Raw genomic sequence first — 21261 nt, forward strand, 5'->3', positions numbered from 1 at the left:
CTGATGAGAATTGTTGGATTGTGGTTGAGATTTGTCTGACAAAGTAGCTTCCCAATGACGAGCCTAACCTGAAAAGGGATGTCAAATATCTTGTAAACTGGGGATGTTCTCTTCTGAATAAAAGTTTTCTTCCCTGCTGAAACTTTAAATGGTTGAAGAATCTTTTTCTCCTCAGCTAACTTGTGAACCAAGTCATTAAGCTCTGGAACAAAATGTTTGGAACCTTGAAAAGGAAAGTGACTTATAAGATCTAGCTGGGAAGGGCCTAATTTTCAAAGCTTTGCTAAAGCTGTCTTCCACCTTCAATTGTAGACCCAGCTGCTGATACTCTATCTGATAAAAATTGTGCTAATAATTCTGTTCTAGAAAGGATTTCTGTAGGGTCTGATTTTAATTGTAGACAATAAAAAAAGTGTTTGGAAATCCTTCTATAGAGTTTGGGAAATGTGGGATGCACATGCACCCACTCCAATATAATGATTTGCAGCTGAATATGTTATTTTGAATGCTGGATCAATCTTTCTGTCAACAGAATCTGACAAAGATGCCTTCTCAGAAAAGGAGATAAAGCCATGCTTGCGAAGAGTGAAATTACTTTAGTAATCTGAGGAAAAAGGTTCAAAAGATATTTTTCCCGAAAAACGTTGGAAAATATACTTTGTTAGCATCCTTCCATTCTTTTAGCAAAATATTTTGATGACATAATTAAAAGGCTAATCATTTTCTCTTCCTAAAGCATATTGTGCAAAAAAAAGTCCTCATTTTGCACAAGCTTCTCTCCAAATTTTAGAACCTCTCTAGTATGGTTCAATAGGTTAGAGTCGTGCTGCCCCTGCACTTTTCTCCCTTTGGGACCTTCCTCCTGGTCTTCATCAGTGCCAGCAGAATTGTTTTGCTTTTTCTCTTGAGGTTTTGCCAACGTAACATTGACTGCCCCCTTAAGCAAGCATTTCAGTCCTTCTTTAGTGGGAGAAATTCTTGACTCTTCCTGATTATCAGATGCAGAGGTGGCTGCCGCAATTCTCAAGGGGAGGTGTGGTGGGGGGGGAGGGAGGAATAGGGATGGAGGGGTAAAATAAAAAAATAAAAAAAATAAAACAAACTTACCTCGGACCGCCGTCTCCCGCCGCCTCCGGCCACCTCCCGCCGCCTTGTTCCTGTTCCCTTAATGTGGTGTCCCAGCATTCACTGGGACACCAGCACAGGCTCCCCAGCAATCCTGGCGCTGCTTTCATGCTAAACCTAGCATGAAACTGGCACTAGGATTGGTCTGAGCAGCACAGACTGCCACTCAGACACAACCCCGGGGTCTGTGCAGTTTCTCGAGACCGTCTAATAAACACAGCCGGGCTGAAGAAACCTAAGTGCGCTTGTGTGTTTGGCTGGCCTGAGCCAGCCAGCCAAACACACATGCACATTTAGTGCACTCTGTACTCCTCCCCCTCCCAACTCCTGTGGCCCAATAGTAGACTATTGTTTTATTTTTCTGCTGCTGGCTCAGTCAGGGGGCGACGCTCCTTCGCCATAGCAAAGGAGCCATCCCTGAAATGCTGAGACAACATGGTGCCTCTTCTCACAGCATTTGGTGTGCTCTGTATTGGCTCACACTAAGCCCAAGAGAGCATGCTGGCAGCAACGTTATATATCTATGATGCTTAGGAACCAGCTGGACTCATGCTAGAATTCGTACTAGACTCCTCGTGAATGTCTAGTTGGGTTTCTGCAGTCTTGGTAGACAAAAGAAAAACTTGACTGGGACTGCTAAAAACAGCGTCTAAAAGATGTGCTGCAGAGGACCCTCTCCACTCCCCACCCCAGCTCAGCGCAATAGTGGGGAGTCGTCCGCTGAGTGCTGTGCTGCAATATTTAGACAAGTAAGGCACAACAACATTAAAGAAGCAAAACCTATTGTTCTAAATTTAACTACACATTACTGCCTGTTCAGAAGAGCTGTTTAGAGAACAAAGCAACAGGATGCTGGGAGGGTAAGGGAAGGATTATAGACATAACAACAATAGAATGGAAACTGAAGGTCTTTTTGTTTTACTTCCAGCAAAAGCTTTAAGGAATTGGCTGCAGTGGATGGGGCACCTCAAATATTCAGGGTTAGGAAGAGGAGCACAAAGGGGTAGTGGCATATTTTTAGTACTTTTGTGCATCAAACATAACAGAAAAGTCCAGAAATTACATAGAATTTACCAGCGTAATTTAAATTTCATCCAGGCCTACCTTCCATCAACAGAATCCTGATTTAAGGAACAGTAGATTTTGATTCATTGTAATAAAATTAAGAAATGGTAAGGCTTGGAAGGTGCACACATCATCAGAAAAACCTGTGGTAGACACAACTATGATTTGTATATTAGCAGGGGGAAAAGTTGCTATAATTGCTTTTCACCTAGGAAGCTTCTTTCTGCAACTATTGGGAAAAACTGAGAATAAAAGATATTTGATTAGATAATTTTTTTCCTAATCTAAAAGATATTTTAGCTTTGTCGGTGGATACAACTCTTTTAATTCTCACTCTTTTCTATCAAATTCCCATTTCACGCCATCTTTACACTTTCTGAATTCATCTTTCTTCCATAGTGTTTCCTCTCTCTTTAATTGTTATATTTTCATTAGTTTTCCTTTAATTATCTGTATTTTTTATTTTCTTCCACCTCTCTCTTTTGCTCTCATTCTCTTGTTGAACCTGCATCCAAAGCCATAAATTCCCCCAACTTTTTGTCTGTCTCCCTCCATTTGTTATCTCATTTTTGCTGGTTTTAGGACTCTACACACCTTACCACTAATGACCACACTAAAGTGCTTATGCTCTCTCCCCTAAACAAGGTAACATAGACTCATACCCCACTGGCATATTTAATTTACCTATAAGTCCCTAGTAAAGTGTACTAGATGTCCCAGGGCCTGTACGTTAAATGCTACTAGTGGGCCTGCAGCAATGACTGTGCCACCCACATAAGTAGCCTTTTAACCATGTCTCAAGTCTGCCGTTGCCAGGCATGTGCTTGCAGTTTTACTGCCACTTCGACTTGGCACTTAAAACTACTTGCCAGGCCTAAAATGCCCTTTTTCTTACATAGAGATCTCCACTAAGGTAGGCCCTAGTTAATCCATAGGGCAGGGTGCCATGTAAGTGAAAGGTAGAACATGTACTTATAAGTTTCACATGTTCCCGTCTTGAAAAACACCCAAAGTAGTTTTTCACTGCTGTGAAGCCTACTCCTCTCATAGGCCAGCATTAGAAATTCCCTTATATGCATTTAAGTAGTAATTGCTGATCTGAGAGGAATAGACTTGCCTTGTTTGGTATGGTTGGAATGGCAGTGAAACATTATACTTACTGGTGAAGTTGGACTCTACATTACTGTTTCAGAAATGCCACTTTTAGAAAGTAGGCATTTCTCTGCACTTACTGCTCTCTGTGCCTTATAGCCTGTCTCCAATCCATGCCTGACCTGTGCTGGTTGACAACTCCCCTTGTGCAGTCTACCTAGTCACTAAGGACACTGAGCTGCATCTGCATTCATCTACTTACTGATGGGTCTTCTGGGGCAGGAAGGCTGGATGGGCTCCCACTTACACTTCAAAGGCCAGTGGCCTGCCCTCACACAAAGGACTGATAACCCCCCACAAGGCTCCTGGCAGACATGGCTGGGTTGAAAGGGGAACTTGTGCACTTCAACTCCACTCTTTGAAGTTTCCTCCACTTTAAAGGTACTTTTGGGTATATATACTGGGTCTGTGACCCCACCAAATCAGACACTTCTGGATCAACAACTGGACTCTGTCAGAGGGACTGCGTGGCTGCCCAAAGGACTCATCTGACCAGCTTTGCTGGAAGGACTGTTGGCCTGCTTGTTGCCTTCTGCCTGTTGACTCCTTTCTCTGCTGGAAGGAACTTGTCTTCATCCACAAGTGCTCTCCAAGGGCATGGATTGAGCTTACCTCCTGTTCTGAAGTCTCAGGGCTATCAAAGTCTTCACCAAAGAAAAGAAAATCCAGCATGTCGGAAAATTGACACAATGCCTACAAAATTGGGCGCAAAGCCGACCAGATCGATGCAGCGCCTGTCACACCGCCGAAGAATCACCGCATTGCCTTCTGAATCGACGCAGCACCTGTTGTGACTTCACAACTCATTCTGGTTTTGCACGCTTCGTCCCTGGGCATCAAAATATCCCTGCATCGCAGTGAGGAATTAAGGCTGTGCTCCCGGAAACTGTAGCATCACCTTGCAGCATGGAACGAAACAATGCATTACCTTTGCTGTGCCGGAAAAATCAAAGCATTGCTTTATTTTTCAAAGCATCTCCTCCTCTGCGGCCCTCTGCATCATTATTGTTGACGCATCCCAGGTACTGTGTGTTTCAAGGATACAGCCACTGATTCCTATGGATTGAGACTCAGCTAAACCTTTAAAAAGTGGTATCTTGAATTGTGCATATTGGATTTTTGTCGCTTTGGTCTTATTTTATTCAGATAAACATTGTCTATTTTACTAAACTGGTGTGGAGTACTTTTTGTGGTGTTGTCACTGTGTTGCTGTATGAGTATTGCACAAATACTTTACACATCACCTTCTCTGTTAAGCCTGCCTGCTCAGTGCCAAGCTACCGGAGAGTGAGCACAGGATAATTTATGTTGTGTTGTGACTTACACTGACTTGGATTGTGGTCTCTAATTGGACAGGGTGCATACCTCTGCCAACTAGAGACCCAATTTCTAACATTGAGTAAATGGCTTTGACTTCTGATTGCAAATTTATTTTTAGATTTATTTACTGTGAATTTGCACTAGTAAACTAATTTATGCAGACCCGAATATCACCCCAGAATAATGTAATGGTGTTTGGTAATGAGTTTGCTCCCATGGACAGAGATTCGGTATTCCAGTGCAAATATGCCATGGAGCTTTTGGGCACGTTTACAACTTGTAGGTATTAACACACATTTCTCTGACCAATTCCAACGATGGAGAAAGACAGAGATTCACTCATATCAATGATGAGACAGCATGGACATTGATGAGGCTGTATGGAAAGGGGATCTTCACTAGGAAATATTTGCACTTTTTCTAAGAGAAAATCCTTTTTTGCATTCAAAGTTCTACCCAACATTCAATTACAAGTGCAGAAATTGCTTTGCATAGTTATAAGTAGGAATTCAGGAAGGTTTTCTATGACTTCTCATGGAAAGCTGCAACTGTCGAAAGTTTTAAGGAGCGCTCTTAGAAACTGTTGTGAATACTACACATGTACTCGAAGGTAGACAGAAATCTATGAGTACAGATTTTCTAATGCATTTAACCTCTTTATTTAAATGTATTTTCCTTCCCTCACCCTCTTTCTCTCTTTCTTTCTCTCAGTTTCTTTCTTTGTTTCTTTCTTTCTTTCTTTCGTTCTTTCGTTCTTTCATTCTTTCTTTCTTCTTTCCTCCCCTTCCTACCTTTTTCTTTCTTTGTATTCTTCCATTATCTCTCTCCATTGCCTCTTTCTTTTTTCCTTCCAATTTTCATTATTTCTCTCTCTGACTGTGCCTCTTTTGACATTAGAGGCCCCCGTCATACCACAACTTAATCTTGCTTTTCCTTTTATTGTGTTATCTATTAGCTTTTCTGTGCAGACCAACAATCTTGGATCACAATTGGTAGATTACAAAAAGCTTTTTGAAAGTTTAGAGTGACCTAGAATATCTTATTTGTACTGTCTAGCCTAATGGGCCGAGTAACAACCCCTTAACGCAGCTGATATTGTGGGGTTGGCTCTCTGATGTCACTGCTTTATAATGTGCGCCATCACAGAGAGAAAGCAATAATATTCTGATTTGTTATTCCATTATAAAAGTTGCAGCATTCAACAACATATTGTTTGTCTATTTTTTCAGGCCAGCTATTGCTGATTACTGGTATTCCTTGTCCTATGTCTACTTTTCTGCACTTGGAACCCTTGCTACTGTCATTGGTGGTTTACTTGTCAGCATTCTAACAGGTAAATGCAATGTTTACCTATATTATGGCATGGCTTGGTTGCCCTTCTGACCTTCACGAGTGTTTGAACTCCTCCATCTTTCAGGGGTTACAGTGGCTTCCCTGCGATGTGCACTCTGACCTGCAAGATGGCGATAATTGTCACACGAGGTTATAGTTCTATTGTCCATGCATTGATGGCAACAGTAATTGATCTCACAAAGTGTGTGTGTTTGTGTGTGTGTCTTCTGTCGCACATGAAAGATGACTACACTCGTGGAAGGATCTCATGTACTATCCTTGAAGAGAAAACCTAGCTCCGACTATGACATAAATGCTGTGGTGCACAGTGCACAATCTGACATGCTTGAAAGGGATGCCATCCTGAAATGTCTTATGTAACTTGCCACTACTTATCCAAACGTTTATATAAAATTCACAAGTTGAAGAACTAAGGATGTCACTTAGATCCCAAATGGATCGTCTGCTGAACCAATGGCCTCAGCAGAGACCCTGCCACCTGCCTGGCTTTTAGCTGACAATTGCAGAAGAAGTATTTTTCTGATTAAAGTGGTCCCTATGACATAGCTGAAGCACTTTCATCACAAGTTACCGCTGAGTGGGCACCACGTTTTTTGGCCTTCACAGCATAGATGTTTTCTTATACAAACAAACTTCCAAAAGTGGGAGTCTAAAAAACAAAAAAACAATGACCTTGACATGCTAGGAAGGTTTTTCCTTGCATATAGGGGCAGTTATCTGTTTTCCCTGCCCACAACCTGAAAACCTGACTTGGAGGAACCAGAAAGGGAAAATTTGATTTGTGAAGATCTAAGTAAAGCAGAGATCCAAGTGCATGAAATGGTGTGACCTTGCGGCAAATGGCTGGGTTGATGCCATCATTGACCAGTAGCTGAGCAGGGAAATTTTCCACTGACTGTCAGTCATTAGTTCTCCCAGCTCTAGAAGAGCCAGGGGAATTGCAAGCTTGGCTGCGCAGGTGAACCGCTGATTTGTGAATTCCCAGAAGTGTCATCCTGTTCCTGTGGGAACAGTCCAGCCCAAACTGCAAAAAGCATAAAACACTCAACATCACCTCTCCCACTGTGACACCCTCAACTGCTCCTTGAGTAGCATCTATTACTGCAAGCATACATTGCTAAGACCTTGTAAGATGCCTGCTATTAGCTCAGTTTTTCTAATGACTGTCAAGGCCATCAATTCTTCTAGATACTTCAAGCTATTCATCCAGCCCATGGTATTGTCACATATTAATGGCACCAACACCATTCTTTGAGAGTCCTGAAATCCTTACATATACCCTAAAAGCTATACCACTTAGCCGGGCATCTAATAACAAGTACAGATGAGTCTGACCAATCAGAAAAATCTACATTGGGTTTCCTTGGATTACCATACTACATATAAAAATATCCGCTAAATAATAAAAGCTTTCTACTTTCCACTCAAGAAGCAAGTGCATAATTAATTTGAAAATTAAACTTATCAAAAAAGCCAGGAATCGCAGGCATTTATATGCATTTCTCTAAATCATTGAATCTTTTTCCAGAATCAATGTAACTGTTTCCTAGTATACCTTTCTTAAACAAAGCACTCAAGGCTCACTTCGTCTTCACCTACTTCAAGGCACTACTATTACTTTGAATACTTCGAATGAAGAAGGAATCTACTATGGAAAACAATTAGAGGTAGGAGTAAGTTTGGGCACAAGCCTAAAGGTGAAGTACTATCTGAACCCCTCACTGCCAAGTTTTTCTTTCTGTAGACACCTACTTTGTTGCGTAAGAAATCACAACTCCCCAAATCCCCACAAGATGACAGGTGAGGGATCAAACCTCCAGTCTAACTCCAATATGCTCAATATACTGTGGATGCTGCAGAAACTAGAGACACTCGATTCATACAAGTAGCATATATATACCCCATGTGATGTGATGGCTACCACGATATCACAAATAGCTGACTCACATACCTCTCTTAATGTGATGAGCAGTATGGACTCTGCAAACCAAGAGGAATCTGAAAGCGTTCAAGCTACTCATGCCTCATCTTTCCACTAAATCAATGTTTAAAATCATACTGAAGGAAATTAAAGAAAATCAAAACGGTGCAATTGGAACAAGGACCTAAAATGGAGGCTCTGCCAAAAACAAGCATTGGCAAAGCCAATAGGTTTCACCTATGTAACCTCTTCTTTGTTATTGAATTATATTATTTTTTTGCATTCCGTGGTGCTATCTAACTTAATCCAAGCGTGATGGTAGCTTGAAGAGGAGCACAGCTAGAAAGTGCAGGAGCACAGAGTGTGTGAGCATCTAGCAGCTAGGAAAGGAAAGCACACAGAACGAACAGCTATGGTAGGAGCACATAGACCATGAACAACTAACCTAGGAGCACAGCTAGAAGCAGCAGGTATGGAAACTCCTCAAAGAAGGCAATAGGTAGCAAAGGGGCACATCTAGAAGAGCAAGTGGACACAGGAGGAGCACCGAGTGCAGGGGTGGGGCAGACTGAGTTTGAGAGGGTAGAAGCGAACAGTGCAGTGTGTAAATAGACTGACAAAGAATATTAAATATAAGGAGAGACAATTATAATGGTATGGTGATGATGTGTGCTCAAGCGTATATGTTGTACTGTGTTTTGGTACCAAAAAAGACACATATGTTATTGAATATGCTGTAAATAAAAATATGCACGTGTCTGTGTGTTTAGGGGTGTGGGGGGGTGAGAGCTGTTTTTGGAATTTCTAATTTTGCGCTATTTAATGTGTACAAGACTGGTAACAAATGTGCTAAAGACATCAACAGTAATACTGCTTTTACTGTGTTGCATTAGTGACAAACAGCGCACGCCCAGAAGACATGTCAGCACTCAGTTAGGGACTTCATGATTAATTTGTGGCTTGCGTGCTCCTCACTGCACTTATTCCACACCAGGGTGCGGTGGGAGGGATGAGATCTACACTGCAATGCATCACAGAGGTTTATTGTCAGAGGTGTGGATGTGAGGCGGTGTTATTCTGTGATGTATTGCTTGTAGAGCTTTCAATGCCAGGCACAGTGGTAAACACAAATATAATACACAGGTTCATAATATATTGTACGCTCACGGGACAGCCCATTATACAGTGCTCAAATGATAAGAGTATGTATCTCCCTCTCTGTATATACAATGTGATTATTCCAATATCAGGCAAGTTATTGTAATAAACGAGTACACGGCCGCCATACTCTTGCGAGGATTTTCTGTTTTGGCTCATAACTAATCTCCTCTTAGATGCTGGCTCGTTTCAGTCACAATTGTGCATAGAGGAAAGAAAGGTGCTCCTTGATTCCACATAGAAAGCGATTGTTACACGAATGACTTTCCTGCAGTATTAACATGCATGGTATATCCCACAATAACATGTATATTTTTTTGCTTTATGAATGTGCTTCTGCTTGGGCCCAACCCCCTGCCACGCAGTTTACAAAGCTGTAAACAGCTGGGTTCAGCAAGGGCAGAGGGCAGCGGTGACACATGGTGTATATGGGCACTGACTTGCACTGTAATGTGAGGTATCCCAGGCGAAGGAAAGAAAGAATGCATCAAGAAGGTGAATTTTTAAAATAAAGATTGTGTATTCCTCTGAAACAGGAAACTCTGAGTGCATAATCTTCTGTGTACACAGACATCTCCCCTGGTGCCCGGCTGGGCCTGAACCCCTAGTCCACTCTCACTTCACTTCTCTGATGCCCAAAGTGGGCCTCAACCAGTGCTTAATTTGTAAATAAAAAGGTGCCGGTGCCCAAAGTTCTTCTCTTAAACACGCGGCTGCTGCAATTATATGTGTGAACACGGAATACTGAGGCGCCGTAATCCTGAAGCCATCTCGGGCCTCTTCAATCCATTTAAAGCCACTCCCTGCCCCTCCTGCTCACTCTTACAGCTTTCTACTTTCTTCCTTTGTGACACTTTTTCGTTTTTCCCTTCCTCCGTCTTCCCCATATGTGTCTTTTGCTCGCAGCAAATGCTTGAGGCAGAAGAGCAAGCCCCGGCCCTCAAAAATAAGTGCTGGTGTTCAGCACCGGAAACAACAAGCACAAATTAAGCACTGGCCTCGACTGCTGTCTCAGAGAGTACTTGCTCCCGGAAGCAAACAGGTCAGCCGGAGAGTAGTGCAGACTCTCCAGGGCTGCCTAACAGACAAGTGCTGGGTTGTCGGCAGACTGAGCTCAAGAGGAATGAAACGAGAAGCGTAAGAGGATGGTAGCAGGCAGAGCTGAGTCCCAAGCGGAGCAGAGGGAGAGCAGACATCACTGTGGAGTGGGGAGATTGCTCGGGACTCAGCTCCATCCGGTGTGTGTGTATGTGCTGTGTGTGTGTGCGGGAGGGTGTGAATAGGAAGTGCTGAGAGTGTCCGAGGCTCAAGCTGTTGTTGGAGCTGCCTTGGGCGTCGTAGCTCTCAGATGAGTGGATTTTATCTGTGTGGAGCTCAGCATGTCTCTTTGCTGCAAGTCCCCGGCTCAGGTCTTTGTCCAACGGGAAGCCGTGGAGGCCGCAGCGCAGGATAGGATGCATGGTGGGTGCTGAGGGTGAATCGGCAGTCGCATCTTCAAGATTTTAGGGATCTATGGGAGGAGTGGCATGGTAGGTCAAGCTGCTGAATGGAAAGTCTTCTGAATGCGCAATATGTATGCCAACTCAGATTTTCTTCACCACTGACGAGGACTCCGACACGTCAGATTTCTTCAAAGGAGAGTTCCAGACCCCCTGCTGGTGATGCCTCAAATGGCGGACAACCTGATCTAGCCTCCTCCAACAGCAGTTGGGGGCAGTTTGCAACGCAATCTGGTCGCACTTTTTTGAATTCTATGTCTCTGTCCCTATCCTTCCTGCAGTGCAGGAATTGAAACACTTTGGGGCATATTTATACTCTGTCTGCGCCGAATGTGCATAAAAAATGTTGATGCACATTTGGCGCAAACCTTGCACCATATTTATACAATGATGCCTGAGCCCACGTACGCCAAAATTCTGCTGTGTGCGTCATTTTCTGGATGCAGGAAACCGCCTTGCGTTAATGACATGCAAGGTAGGTGTACCCGTCCAAAAAATAACGTAAACACCCGTGCGCCATATATTTATGCTACCGCGCAAAAATCCTGCATGTCCGGGAGGCGGAGTCGGAAAATGGCGCACAGCCCGATTTGCTTAAAAAAATAACGCCTGGGTCAGGGCAGGTGTTAAAATGGGGCACACACACCACTACTTAAGGAAAACACACAGAAGCAACAGCAGAGCTGAAAAAAGAAGACATGGAGGTGCTTTTCATCCAGCATGCATGCAGTCGCAGAGCACAGGACCATCCAGCAGCTTCCATAACACCAGCAAGGACCCCAAAGGCAACGCAGAAGGCAGGAGAGGATATTCCGCACCAGGACAACCCTTCTGGGACTCTGGCAACAAGACATCATCCAGGGGTACAGACTCAACTGGCAAGCCATTCAGCAGCTGCTGCGCCACATTGAGCTACAGTTGGCACCCAGCTTGTAGACACCCCACACCTTTCCACCAGAAACCAAACTGCTAGCTGTCCTCCACATGTTGGCAAGTGGCTCCTTTCAAACCACTGGTGACCTGGTTGCCGGGATCTCACAGCCCTCATTCGCTGCCTTCCTACCCAAGTTATTGGATGCCATCATCTCCCTCACACCCCGCCACATCAGCTTTCCCAACACACAGCAGAAGCAGCAGGAGACCAAACAGGGCTTCTATCAAATTAATGGCATCCCACACGTGCTTGATGCCATTGACTGCACACATGTACGCATTGTGCCACCTGCTGCAACCAAGCATCTATACCACAACAGGAAGCACACAGACTCCATCAATGTGCAGGCCATTGTCGATCACCGGGGATTGATCACCAACATCGTGGCAAAGTATCCTGGGAGTGTACATGATTCATTCATCTTCCACCACTACACCATCAATCAACACTTCCAGGATGGACAATATGGAAATGGCCTACTTGTTGGTAAGTACAGAAACCTACTTATATACACACAGCACAACAACCCTGTAGGACAACCAATACATGCACCACTACATTGACACGTGGCCAGGAAGACACTGAGGTTGTGACACTGCTAGGCATGTTTGAATTCCTGACCCAATGGGATACACACCTATGGACAAATGACAGTTCCAAATAACAACAGATGCCACTGCACAGACACAAGGGAACAATTTAAAACAACATAATGACAATGATATGGCCTTAACTGGCAGTACAACTTGGAAGATTAATCTTTCAATATCACATCAATAACACTCAATCAAACACCCTTCAATAAGTACTGTGTAAGGGGTGTGCAATGTGTTTTGCTGCAGGTCAAACACCATTAGACACATAGCATGATGATGATGACTACAATGAAGGTGACATGGAATCATTGAGGCAGTACCAATATCTCACATCACTCCTGCTCTGACATTGCTCACTACCAATAGGCAAGTGGACTGTGCTAAGAACACATATTGATGTGACAATATTGAAAGTACACATTCCTACACATATGGTTTGAGATAATTACACATATACACCACAGATGTACAGGCATATGGACCTTCTGACACTCAAAATGTCAACCTCACAACCAAGTTAGCCAACTGAACTGGACCAGGTTCAGTAATATAGGTACACGTTTGAATATGAGTCAACTCGGCAAGGGCGTGGAAATAGGCCTCCAGAAAACTTGTCACACATGGGATATTTGTGCATTGTCAATTGTCAACAATTCAGTGCTGACAACTTATGGAGATGTGTTTTACATTGTCACCTAGCCAAATCAAAGGGCCTCACTGATGCTAGGAGTCCACACAATAACACAAACACAGATGAGACACAGACAGCACAAGAGAACAACTGTCATGCAAAGTGATGATCATGGTGCTAGCAACATCAACATTTTCTCACTCATTTTCTCTTTCAGCTGATCAGGGGTATGGGATCCAGCCATGGATCATGACCCCATTTGCAAACCACAGCATCAGAGCCTACAATGAGGCACATCAGAGGACACGCACCATAGTCGAGAGGACTTTCAGCATCTTGAAGTCAAGATTCAGGTGCCTTGACATCACCGGAGGCAACCTCCTATACTCACCAGAAATGGTCTGCAAGATCATTTTGACCTGTGCCATCCTGCACAGCATTTGTGTAAGGAGGAACATTCCCCTCTATGAACCAGACCCACAAATGCCTGAAGAGGAGGAAGAGGTGGACGTTGTCCATCAAAATGAGGGGGACCATCCAAATACAGCAGCAGGATTGCGTCGGAGACAACACATTTTTCAAAACTTATTTTAACTATAGTCACCATCACCACTGTCCTACCATATGTCGTTAAAAACCTATTCTAATCACTATATCAGGGTCTGGGTAATCATTTTGCATCACATTATCCCTAAGATTCATAATCAGAGTACCTCCATGCAGACCAGCCATTTGAACATGCACTGCCCTTGCTGCTGCCTGGAACGGCATAGAAACTGCCATTATATGTATATCACTGTTATGCATTGCTGTATAAATCACTTGTGTAACACAGACCATGGGTTATTGTGTAACGTTGCAGCACACAGGACAAAAACAGTTTACATTTTCCAAAGTGTTGTTCCGTCTTTGACCAGTCTCAGTCTGCTCACTGTGTATTTGCCTTAATCATTTTTGTTCCTGATTGACCCTGCATCCTGTTAGCCTGACTGGTTCTTGTCTTTGCGTTACCATAAAGGTTCCTTGTGGCTACATTTGTCTCATAGTTGCTTTCCATGCCCTCACTTTCCTCCTGGGGTATTGTGTCAGGTAGGTCTACAATGAATACTCAAACACATTGTATAGCGTAATCAGTTTACTTATCGTATCATGGGGTGAAACTTGTCTTCAAATAGCCTAATAACGACCCATCCCTTGTCTGGGTTTCATGTATGCATGAGTGACAAATAGTGACAGTGTACCATGGCTGTATGCATGGATTGGGTATGGTGTCTCCAGCACAACAAACAACGTTACATAATGTGCATGAAATGTCAACACATGTTTGTACCCTGACGGTCCACACACTGATTCACATCGGCCCCAAAATATTGATGGGGCTTGCGTGGTGAATAGGTGTGAGATTAATCAGCACTGAGGCACTGATGTTCTAGGCTGCATTGGGAATTTTAGAGGCCACCATGTGTACAAATGTTGTGAGGAAACCTTCCGGTTTAAAATTCCTGATCCATTAACTTTGTCAGCACACCAAGGTTGCCCCGTTGAGTCTCATAAAAATTCTGCAGTGCCAGTGCTGGACTATCCCCATGTGTGTTCTCAATTCCTCTTTGGCTTTCGTTCAATTCAGCTGTGAAGGATACTTTGTTAATGCAGAGAATGGATCCACAGACTCATGACTAGACCTGCACGTAACTGTGACAACATGGACCCCAATAATGACACAGGCTACACATGGGCCCACACACTTGAACTGGACACCTTTGTGCAATTAACCACTGGAAATATGTGAACACATGCTGCTTGGTCTGCTGGTCCTCCACTGGCACAGGAGAAACATAGGTCATTTCTACGACTCAAACTGTGGAGTGACATTACATTTGTGGATTGGTTTTGGGACTTGGTGTCACAAACACCGTACCACGTAGCATTTTCAAATGCCTGACTCATGGGTAGTATACAAACAAGTGACCAGGAAATGGTATCCAACATTCACAGGACATGTGATGGCTTAGTCTTGGAACATTGCCATGATCAACCGTCTTCTATCTATCCTGTGCATGGTTTGTCATGGAAGATGCTTATGTCCCAAAAATTTGGCAACATTTGTTGCTACGTGTATGACAAACACATTTCCTTAAACACAAAGGGTATGGGATTCACTTATATTGAGGAGCCACTGGCAGAGGATTTCGCTTGGGGCTCCTTGAACTCACTCTAAGAGTTGCTGTGTTGGATGCTGTGGAGAGTTGCGTGGTGGGGGTTTCCTTTACGGACTAGGTGGTCTCACACACTATATAGTGTCATGCTTCATCATATGACAGTGCCACCTGGGCGGACTCAACCTCACTTTTAAAAAGAACAGGAGGGAGTGCGTAAATTCAACTTGTCTGGAAAAATATGGGATCCAGCTATCCTAGGGTAGAAGTAAAAACACCTAGACAGTCACCTGTGTAAAGGTACACTTTTATTAGTGGTGTCTGCTGGTGTGATTAAGAGCAAGGATGTGACACCTCTGTGAGAACAAGGACTCACTGGGTCACCTATCTAAACCTTACTGGCCAACATGTTTCTGCCCACTACAAAGAGCCAAGGATGGTCTGGGGGCATTCTTCAGGGCCTAGGATCCCTCATAGTCATGCATTGTCATGCATTGCAACCAATAACCCACTCCGTTAATCGGGAGTGCGGGTGAAGTAATATGAGAAATATATATGGGGCCTACCTGTGGGAAAAGGAAATACCTTCTGGAGGCCTAAAGGAAACAAAAGCAAGAAATGTTGGCATATACGTGACACACAACACTGCACAGCAAAAACACACACAAAGGTGACACTGCAAGCAAAAAGTCATGCAATGCATACGTGGGTAACACATGTCTAAAGGGAAGGATGAATATCTTACCCTATTCCTGAAGGCTACTGGCCCCAGGTCGCAAGGAGGGGGAGTGTCCCCTTATAGTCACACACTAAGGATAGGAGATATGGTAAAACAGGAGAAGGCAGTAAATTAAAAGGATATTGAAATATATGATGAGGAAGGGACCACTAAATGGTCGCAATCAATGCCCACTCCTGCATGAGACACTAAATATTAGTGCCTGGTTGCACATCTAAAGCCCAAAAGGAACAGTGGGAAACATACAAAGAAATAATGGTCTAAAGCACAAATATTGACAAATAAAATGATCACATCACGCATGTATCACACAGATCGTTCAAACGTCCAGAATCAGGCTAAATAACCCCTGTGGGGGACAAACTGTCCGTGAAAATGCAGAGTGAATTGAGAAAATCTTATCTGTGCGTGGGAGGTCGCCACTGTGTGCCGAAGAGAGAGACTCACAACTCCAAAGGAGGTGCTCGCTTGGCGCCTACTCCGTCCCCTCACTGGACTGCTTGAGGTGCCGAGTCGAGAGTGAGGGCGGTATTTAAGGAGAAAAGGTGGCGCATGTGACTCGTGCGTCCAGCGCCGCTGGCCCGGACTGGATCTCTGGGCCCAGGGCGTGGCAAGCGGCGTGGAATCAGCGTGAGAAGATCACTTGACGCCGCAACATGCTACAGAGCTGGGAAGTGTAGTTCCAAGCTCAAAGGAACACGTGTGTTGCCTCTAGCAGATGGTGAGGGAGGCTGCGCGTTGATGGCAATGGGCGTGTACGGCGGTGTTGTTGATGGGGGGCAAAGAAAAAGATGGTGGCAGGGGAAAAAAGAGAGAGGAGGGGGGGTTTAAGCCAGAGTAAGGAATAAAATAAAATAAAATAAAAATTGAAATGAATTAAAATTGAAAATAATAATAACGCAAAAAGAAAAGAAAGAAAGGAAGGAAAAGAGAAAACAACAAGAGAAAAAAGAACAGAAAGGTAGAGAAGAGAGGAGAAGGGAAGTGAAGGAGGAGGAGGGGTAGGGGGAGGAGGAACAGAGGAAAATACGGGAGGTCGGGGCTGTGGTGAAGTGCCAATGAGGGCAAACTAGAAGGAACAGAAGGAAAAGGGGAAAGAGGGGGATGGTAGGGGGGAAGAGTGGGCGGCGGGGTGCTTAATGAGTGCTGATGTATGTCATAATGCTGGTTGGTGATGTCACTTGTTAAGTGATGACCACGAGATTTTGTCATTCAATCTATTTATATCTGAGTGTAGTCTCCAGACCCATCGTTGTTCATAATAAAAACAGCTTCTGGGTCATGTTGTTTGTTGTTGGTGGTAGTTGGTCTAAAACTGTCTATTCCAATTCCTCTGGGGAATGGTTACTCGCGATGAAGTGGCTCGTAGGTTTGGTGGCATCACGTTTGCACCGGATGGTGCTCCTATGTTCACAGATGTGGGTGCCTACCTTCCTGGTTGTCATTCCAATGCACTTAAGCTGGCAGGGACACTTGATCATATAAATTACATTCTTACTGTTTCAATTTGTAAGAGATTTCAATATCCACAGTGTTTTTAGACCAAGCTCTACCATGGTGGATTTCTGTGTGAACCGGCAAACGCTGCAGTTGCCACACAGGTGGTGACCCACTGGGGGTGGTAGACGCCATAGTGTTGTCTGTTTATTGAGAGGTTTCCTGGTGGGTCTTGTGTGCACCACCATGTTGCGTATGTTTGTGGCCCTTTTAAAGGCATGTAAAGGTTGTTGGAAAGGGAGGCCGCCAGAGGTCAGGATTTTCCAGTCATCTCTGACTATTTTCTGTATTTTGTTAGATAGAGGGTTGAATGTAGTCACACACACTATCTGTTCTGTCTTAGGTTTGCTTTGGCGAGGTTGTAACAGTTGATCTCTATTGTTATTCCGTGTCCTTTTGTTTGCTCTCCTGACAAGATATGCAGGGTAATCTTTTTCTTGCAGTTTAGTGGACAGCTTTTGAGCATGTTTTTTATAGTCTGACAGATCTGAGCAGTTCTGTCGTAAACATAAGAACTGGCCCACCGGGAGGTTCTCCCACAGGGACATTGGGTGAAAGCTCTGAAATTGGAGTAGATTATTGCGATCTGTAGATTTGTAATAGACCTCTGTGGCCAATGATAAATTTTTCTCATAGATAAGTAGATCCCGGAAAGGCAATTGATTATTGCCTATTGTCATAGTAAATTTCAAAAAGAGGTTTGCAGTGTTAAGCCAGTTAAAGAAGGCATAGGCCTCATCCCTGGTGCCTGTCCAGATAAGTAAGATGTCATCTATGTAGCGTTTTCATAGTTTGATCTGCCTTAGGAACGGGTTGTCATCATAGAGGACCACTTGTTTTTTCGAAACTATCTACGTATAAACAGGCCAGACTGGGAGCAAAAGTACTGCCCATGGATGTCCCCTGTATTTGTAGATAAAAGGTATTTTCAAATTCGAAATATTTCCTTGTTAGTGCTAAGTGTGCTAGATCAAGTATGAATTCTGGAGGTGTATGTGAATTCCCTCTGGTCTCTTCAAGGAGGTCACATATAACCCCCAGGGTGGCTTCCTGGGGCATATTGGTGTAGAGTGATTCAACGTCCAGCGTGATCCAAAGTTCAGTAGTTTCATCAAAAGACACGGAGTCTAACAGAACCAGGACATCAGTCGTGTCTTTTAAGTAGGTTGTTTAACTAGGGGTTGTAAGAAGAAGTCACAGAACTGCAAAAGTGGTTCTAAAATTGAACTGATTCCAGAGACGATAGGCCTTCCAGGGGGAGGGATTTTCCCTTTATGTTCCTTAGGAAGGATGTAGAAGTAGGGCATTTTTGGGTTATCTTGTGTCAGGAAGGCTGCTTCATGTTTGGTTAGCCAATTGTTCTCTACTCCTCTTGTCACTAGAAAGGAGATTTCCTCCTGAATATCTGGTGTTGGGTCTCTGGACAAGCATTTGTAGTGTTATGTGTTCCCCAGCAGGCGTTGGCATTCATCTCTATACATTTTTTGTGGTAAGATCACCGTAGCCCCACCTTTGTCTGCTGGTTTGATTATAATGGAGAGATCGGATGTCAATTGTTTCAAAGCTGTTAGTTCATTTGAGCTCATGTTGTGGAATGAATTGCTTGGTGTCTCCATGAGGCCATCAATTTTGCAAGATACTGATTTTTCGAAGGCTAAAACCTCAGGTGGCATCTGCCCTGTTGCGGGACAGAAAGTGGACTTGGGACGCAGTCCTGTGTTTCTATCCGGTTCGTCAATGTTTCTCTCTAAGAAGAATGTCTTGAGACAGATTTTGCGACAGAGGTCTGCAAGTTCAGTTCTGGTTTTGAATAGATCTACTTTAGGTGTTGGGACAAAATTCAGACCCTTGTTCAGTGCTTTAGACTCGAGGGTGTCAATGTTTCTATCATTTAGATTTATGATGTCATTTCTACCTGTCATGTTTGTAGTCGCTACATGTTGCTCATGCCTGGGGCATTCTCTCGCTGTGTCTCGCTCTCTAGAAGTTCTTCTCTTGGTCTCCAGTGCACCCCTTTCTTTTTCCCTTTTCCCCTCCCTTGACCTCTGTCTAAAAAAGGCAGAGGAGGTTCAGGAAATGACCATTGTGCTGGATGCTGGGATACAGGAGCCTGATAATGGGCTGGGGGTCCATATTGAGTTGGCCATCCCCATTGTTGGTTGTTGAAAGGGGATAGGGGGATATCATTGGTGGATACTTCCACCTTCCCTAATATTGGCTGCGGCGTCTGCAACGCTGTCATGTGATCCCTGATAAATCACTGTCAGGATCTGAGCTGGTGTTTTTGCATGATGATGTATCAGACATATTATTGGCTTTTGCCACGTAATCTGGTTTAGTATAGGGGTACACTTTCTCATGTGAGAATCGGGTTAAATCTTTTTGAAATTTGGAGATGTTTTGTTGGGTAAGGTATTCTCTGTACTCATTCATACTTTTATTGGTTTCCTCTAATTTCGTTTTGAAAGAGAGGATACTTAGGCCTGTTTTCAGATTGTTTTCGCTTGTTTTAATCTGTATCAGTAATGCCTCTGATAGTCTAGTTGCTGTTTTGATTATGAGTATGAGCAAATCCTGTGTGCATTTCAATGCAATTAGTGCCCAGTCTTTTCTAAATTTTAGATCTTCCAGAAAGATTTGTGGTTCAATGGAGACAATGAGACCATTGGGTGATGTGTTACTGCGTAAATATTCAGTCAGGACCACCACATGTGTCTGTTTAAGCTCCACTAATGTATCCCAGTCCCCTAGCTGAGATAGGCTGTTAGAGAGGGCCGTATCGCCGAGAAGTGAAGGAGCTGACAGAATTGCTGTCTCCTCTTCATCGTGGAAAGTAAGACCTTCCGCCATGTCTATAGATGTGGTAAAACGTGTATGGGTCTATTACTGCCTTATCCTAGAGATACCTAATATGGGAATGTTAATCTGGAAATTTCAGAGCAGAAACTCGAAAGTGAGGAGACTCTCGCAGCTGGATGCTGCTGTACCCATCAAAACACATAAAGAGAGTCAGGGAGAGAACAAACAAGAGGAACCAACCTATACTTTTTCCCTATAGCTAGAACCATAAACACAAAGGGTATGGGGTTCACTTATATTGAGGGGCCGCTGGCAGAGGATTTCGCCTGGGGCTCCTTGAACTCACTCTATGAGTTGCTGTGTTGGATGCTGTGGAGGGTTGTGTGGTGGTGGGGGGGGGTTTCCTTTACGGACTAGGTGGTCTCACACACTATATAGTGTCATGCTTCATCATAGGACCACCTATCCCCACCAGGTAGGACAGTGCCACCTGGGCGGACTCAACCTCACAGTTAAAAGAACAGGAGTCTGCTGGTTTGATTAAGAGCAAGGATGGGACACCTCCGTGAGAACAAGGACTCACTGGGTCACCTATCTAAACCTTACTGGCCAACATGTTTCTGCCCACTACAAAGAGCTAAGGAAGGTCTGGGGGCATTCTTCAGGGCCTAGGATCCCTCATAGCCATGCATTGCAACCAATAACCCACTCCGTTGATCGGGAGTGCGGGTGAAGTAATATAGGAAATATATGGGGCCTACCTGTGGGAAAAGGAAATACCTTATGGAGGCCTAAAAGGAACAAAAGCAAGACATTTTGGCATATACGTGACACACAACACTGCACAGCAAAAACACACGCAAAGGTGACACAGCAAGCAAAAAGTCATGCAATGTATAAGTGGGTAACACGTGTCCAAAGGGACGGATGAATATCTTACCCTATACCTGAAGGCTACTGGCCCCAGGTCGCAAGGAGGGGGAGTGTCCCCTTATAGTCACACAATAAGGATAGGAGATATGGTAAAACAGGATAAGGCAGTAAATTAAAAGGATATAGAAATATGTGATGAGAAAGGGACCACTAAATGGTCGCCATCAATGCCCACTGCTGCGTGAGCCATGAAATATTAGTGCCTAGTTGCATATCTAAAGTTCAAAAAGAACAGTGGGAGACATAAACAAAGAAATAATGGTCTAAAGCACAAAAATTGTCAAATAAAATGATCACATCATGCATGTATCACACAGATTGTTCAAACGGACAGAATCAGGCTAAATAACTCCCGCGGGGAACAAACTGTTCGCGAAAATGTA

The 21261-nt window shown here is 43.9% G+C and overlaps 1 protein-coding gene across 1 annotated transcript in view; it reads left to right on the forward strand.

The window, feature by feature from the left end:
* The window catches only part of LOC138287178 (sodium-coupled monocarboxylate transporter 1-like), a 316179-nt gene that overhangs the window by 239598 nt on the left and 55320 nt on the right, over window positions 1-21261 (forward strand). The window contains 1 exon segment of the mRNA XM_069227537.1: window positions 5892-5995. Within this exon segment, the coding sequence (XP_069083638.1) occupies window positions 5892-5995 (104 nt within the window).

Source organism: Pleurodeles waltl, chromosome 4_1 (genome assembly GCF_031143425.1).
Source record: "Pleurodeles waltl isolate 20211129_DDA chromosome 4_1, aPleWal1.hap1.20221129, whole genome shotgun sequence".
Taxonomy (NCBI): domain Eukaryota; kingdom Metazoa; phylum Chordata; class Amphibia; order Caudata; family Salamandridae; genus Pleurodeles; species Pleurodeles waltl.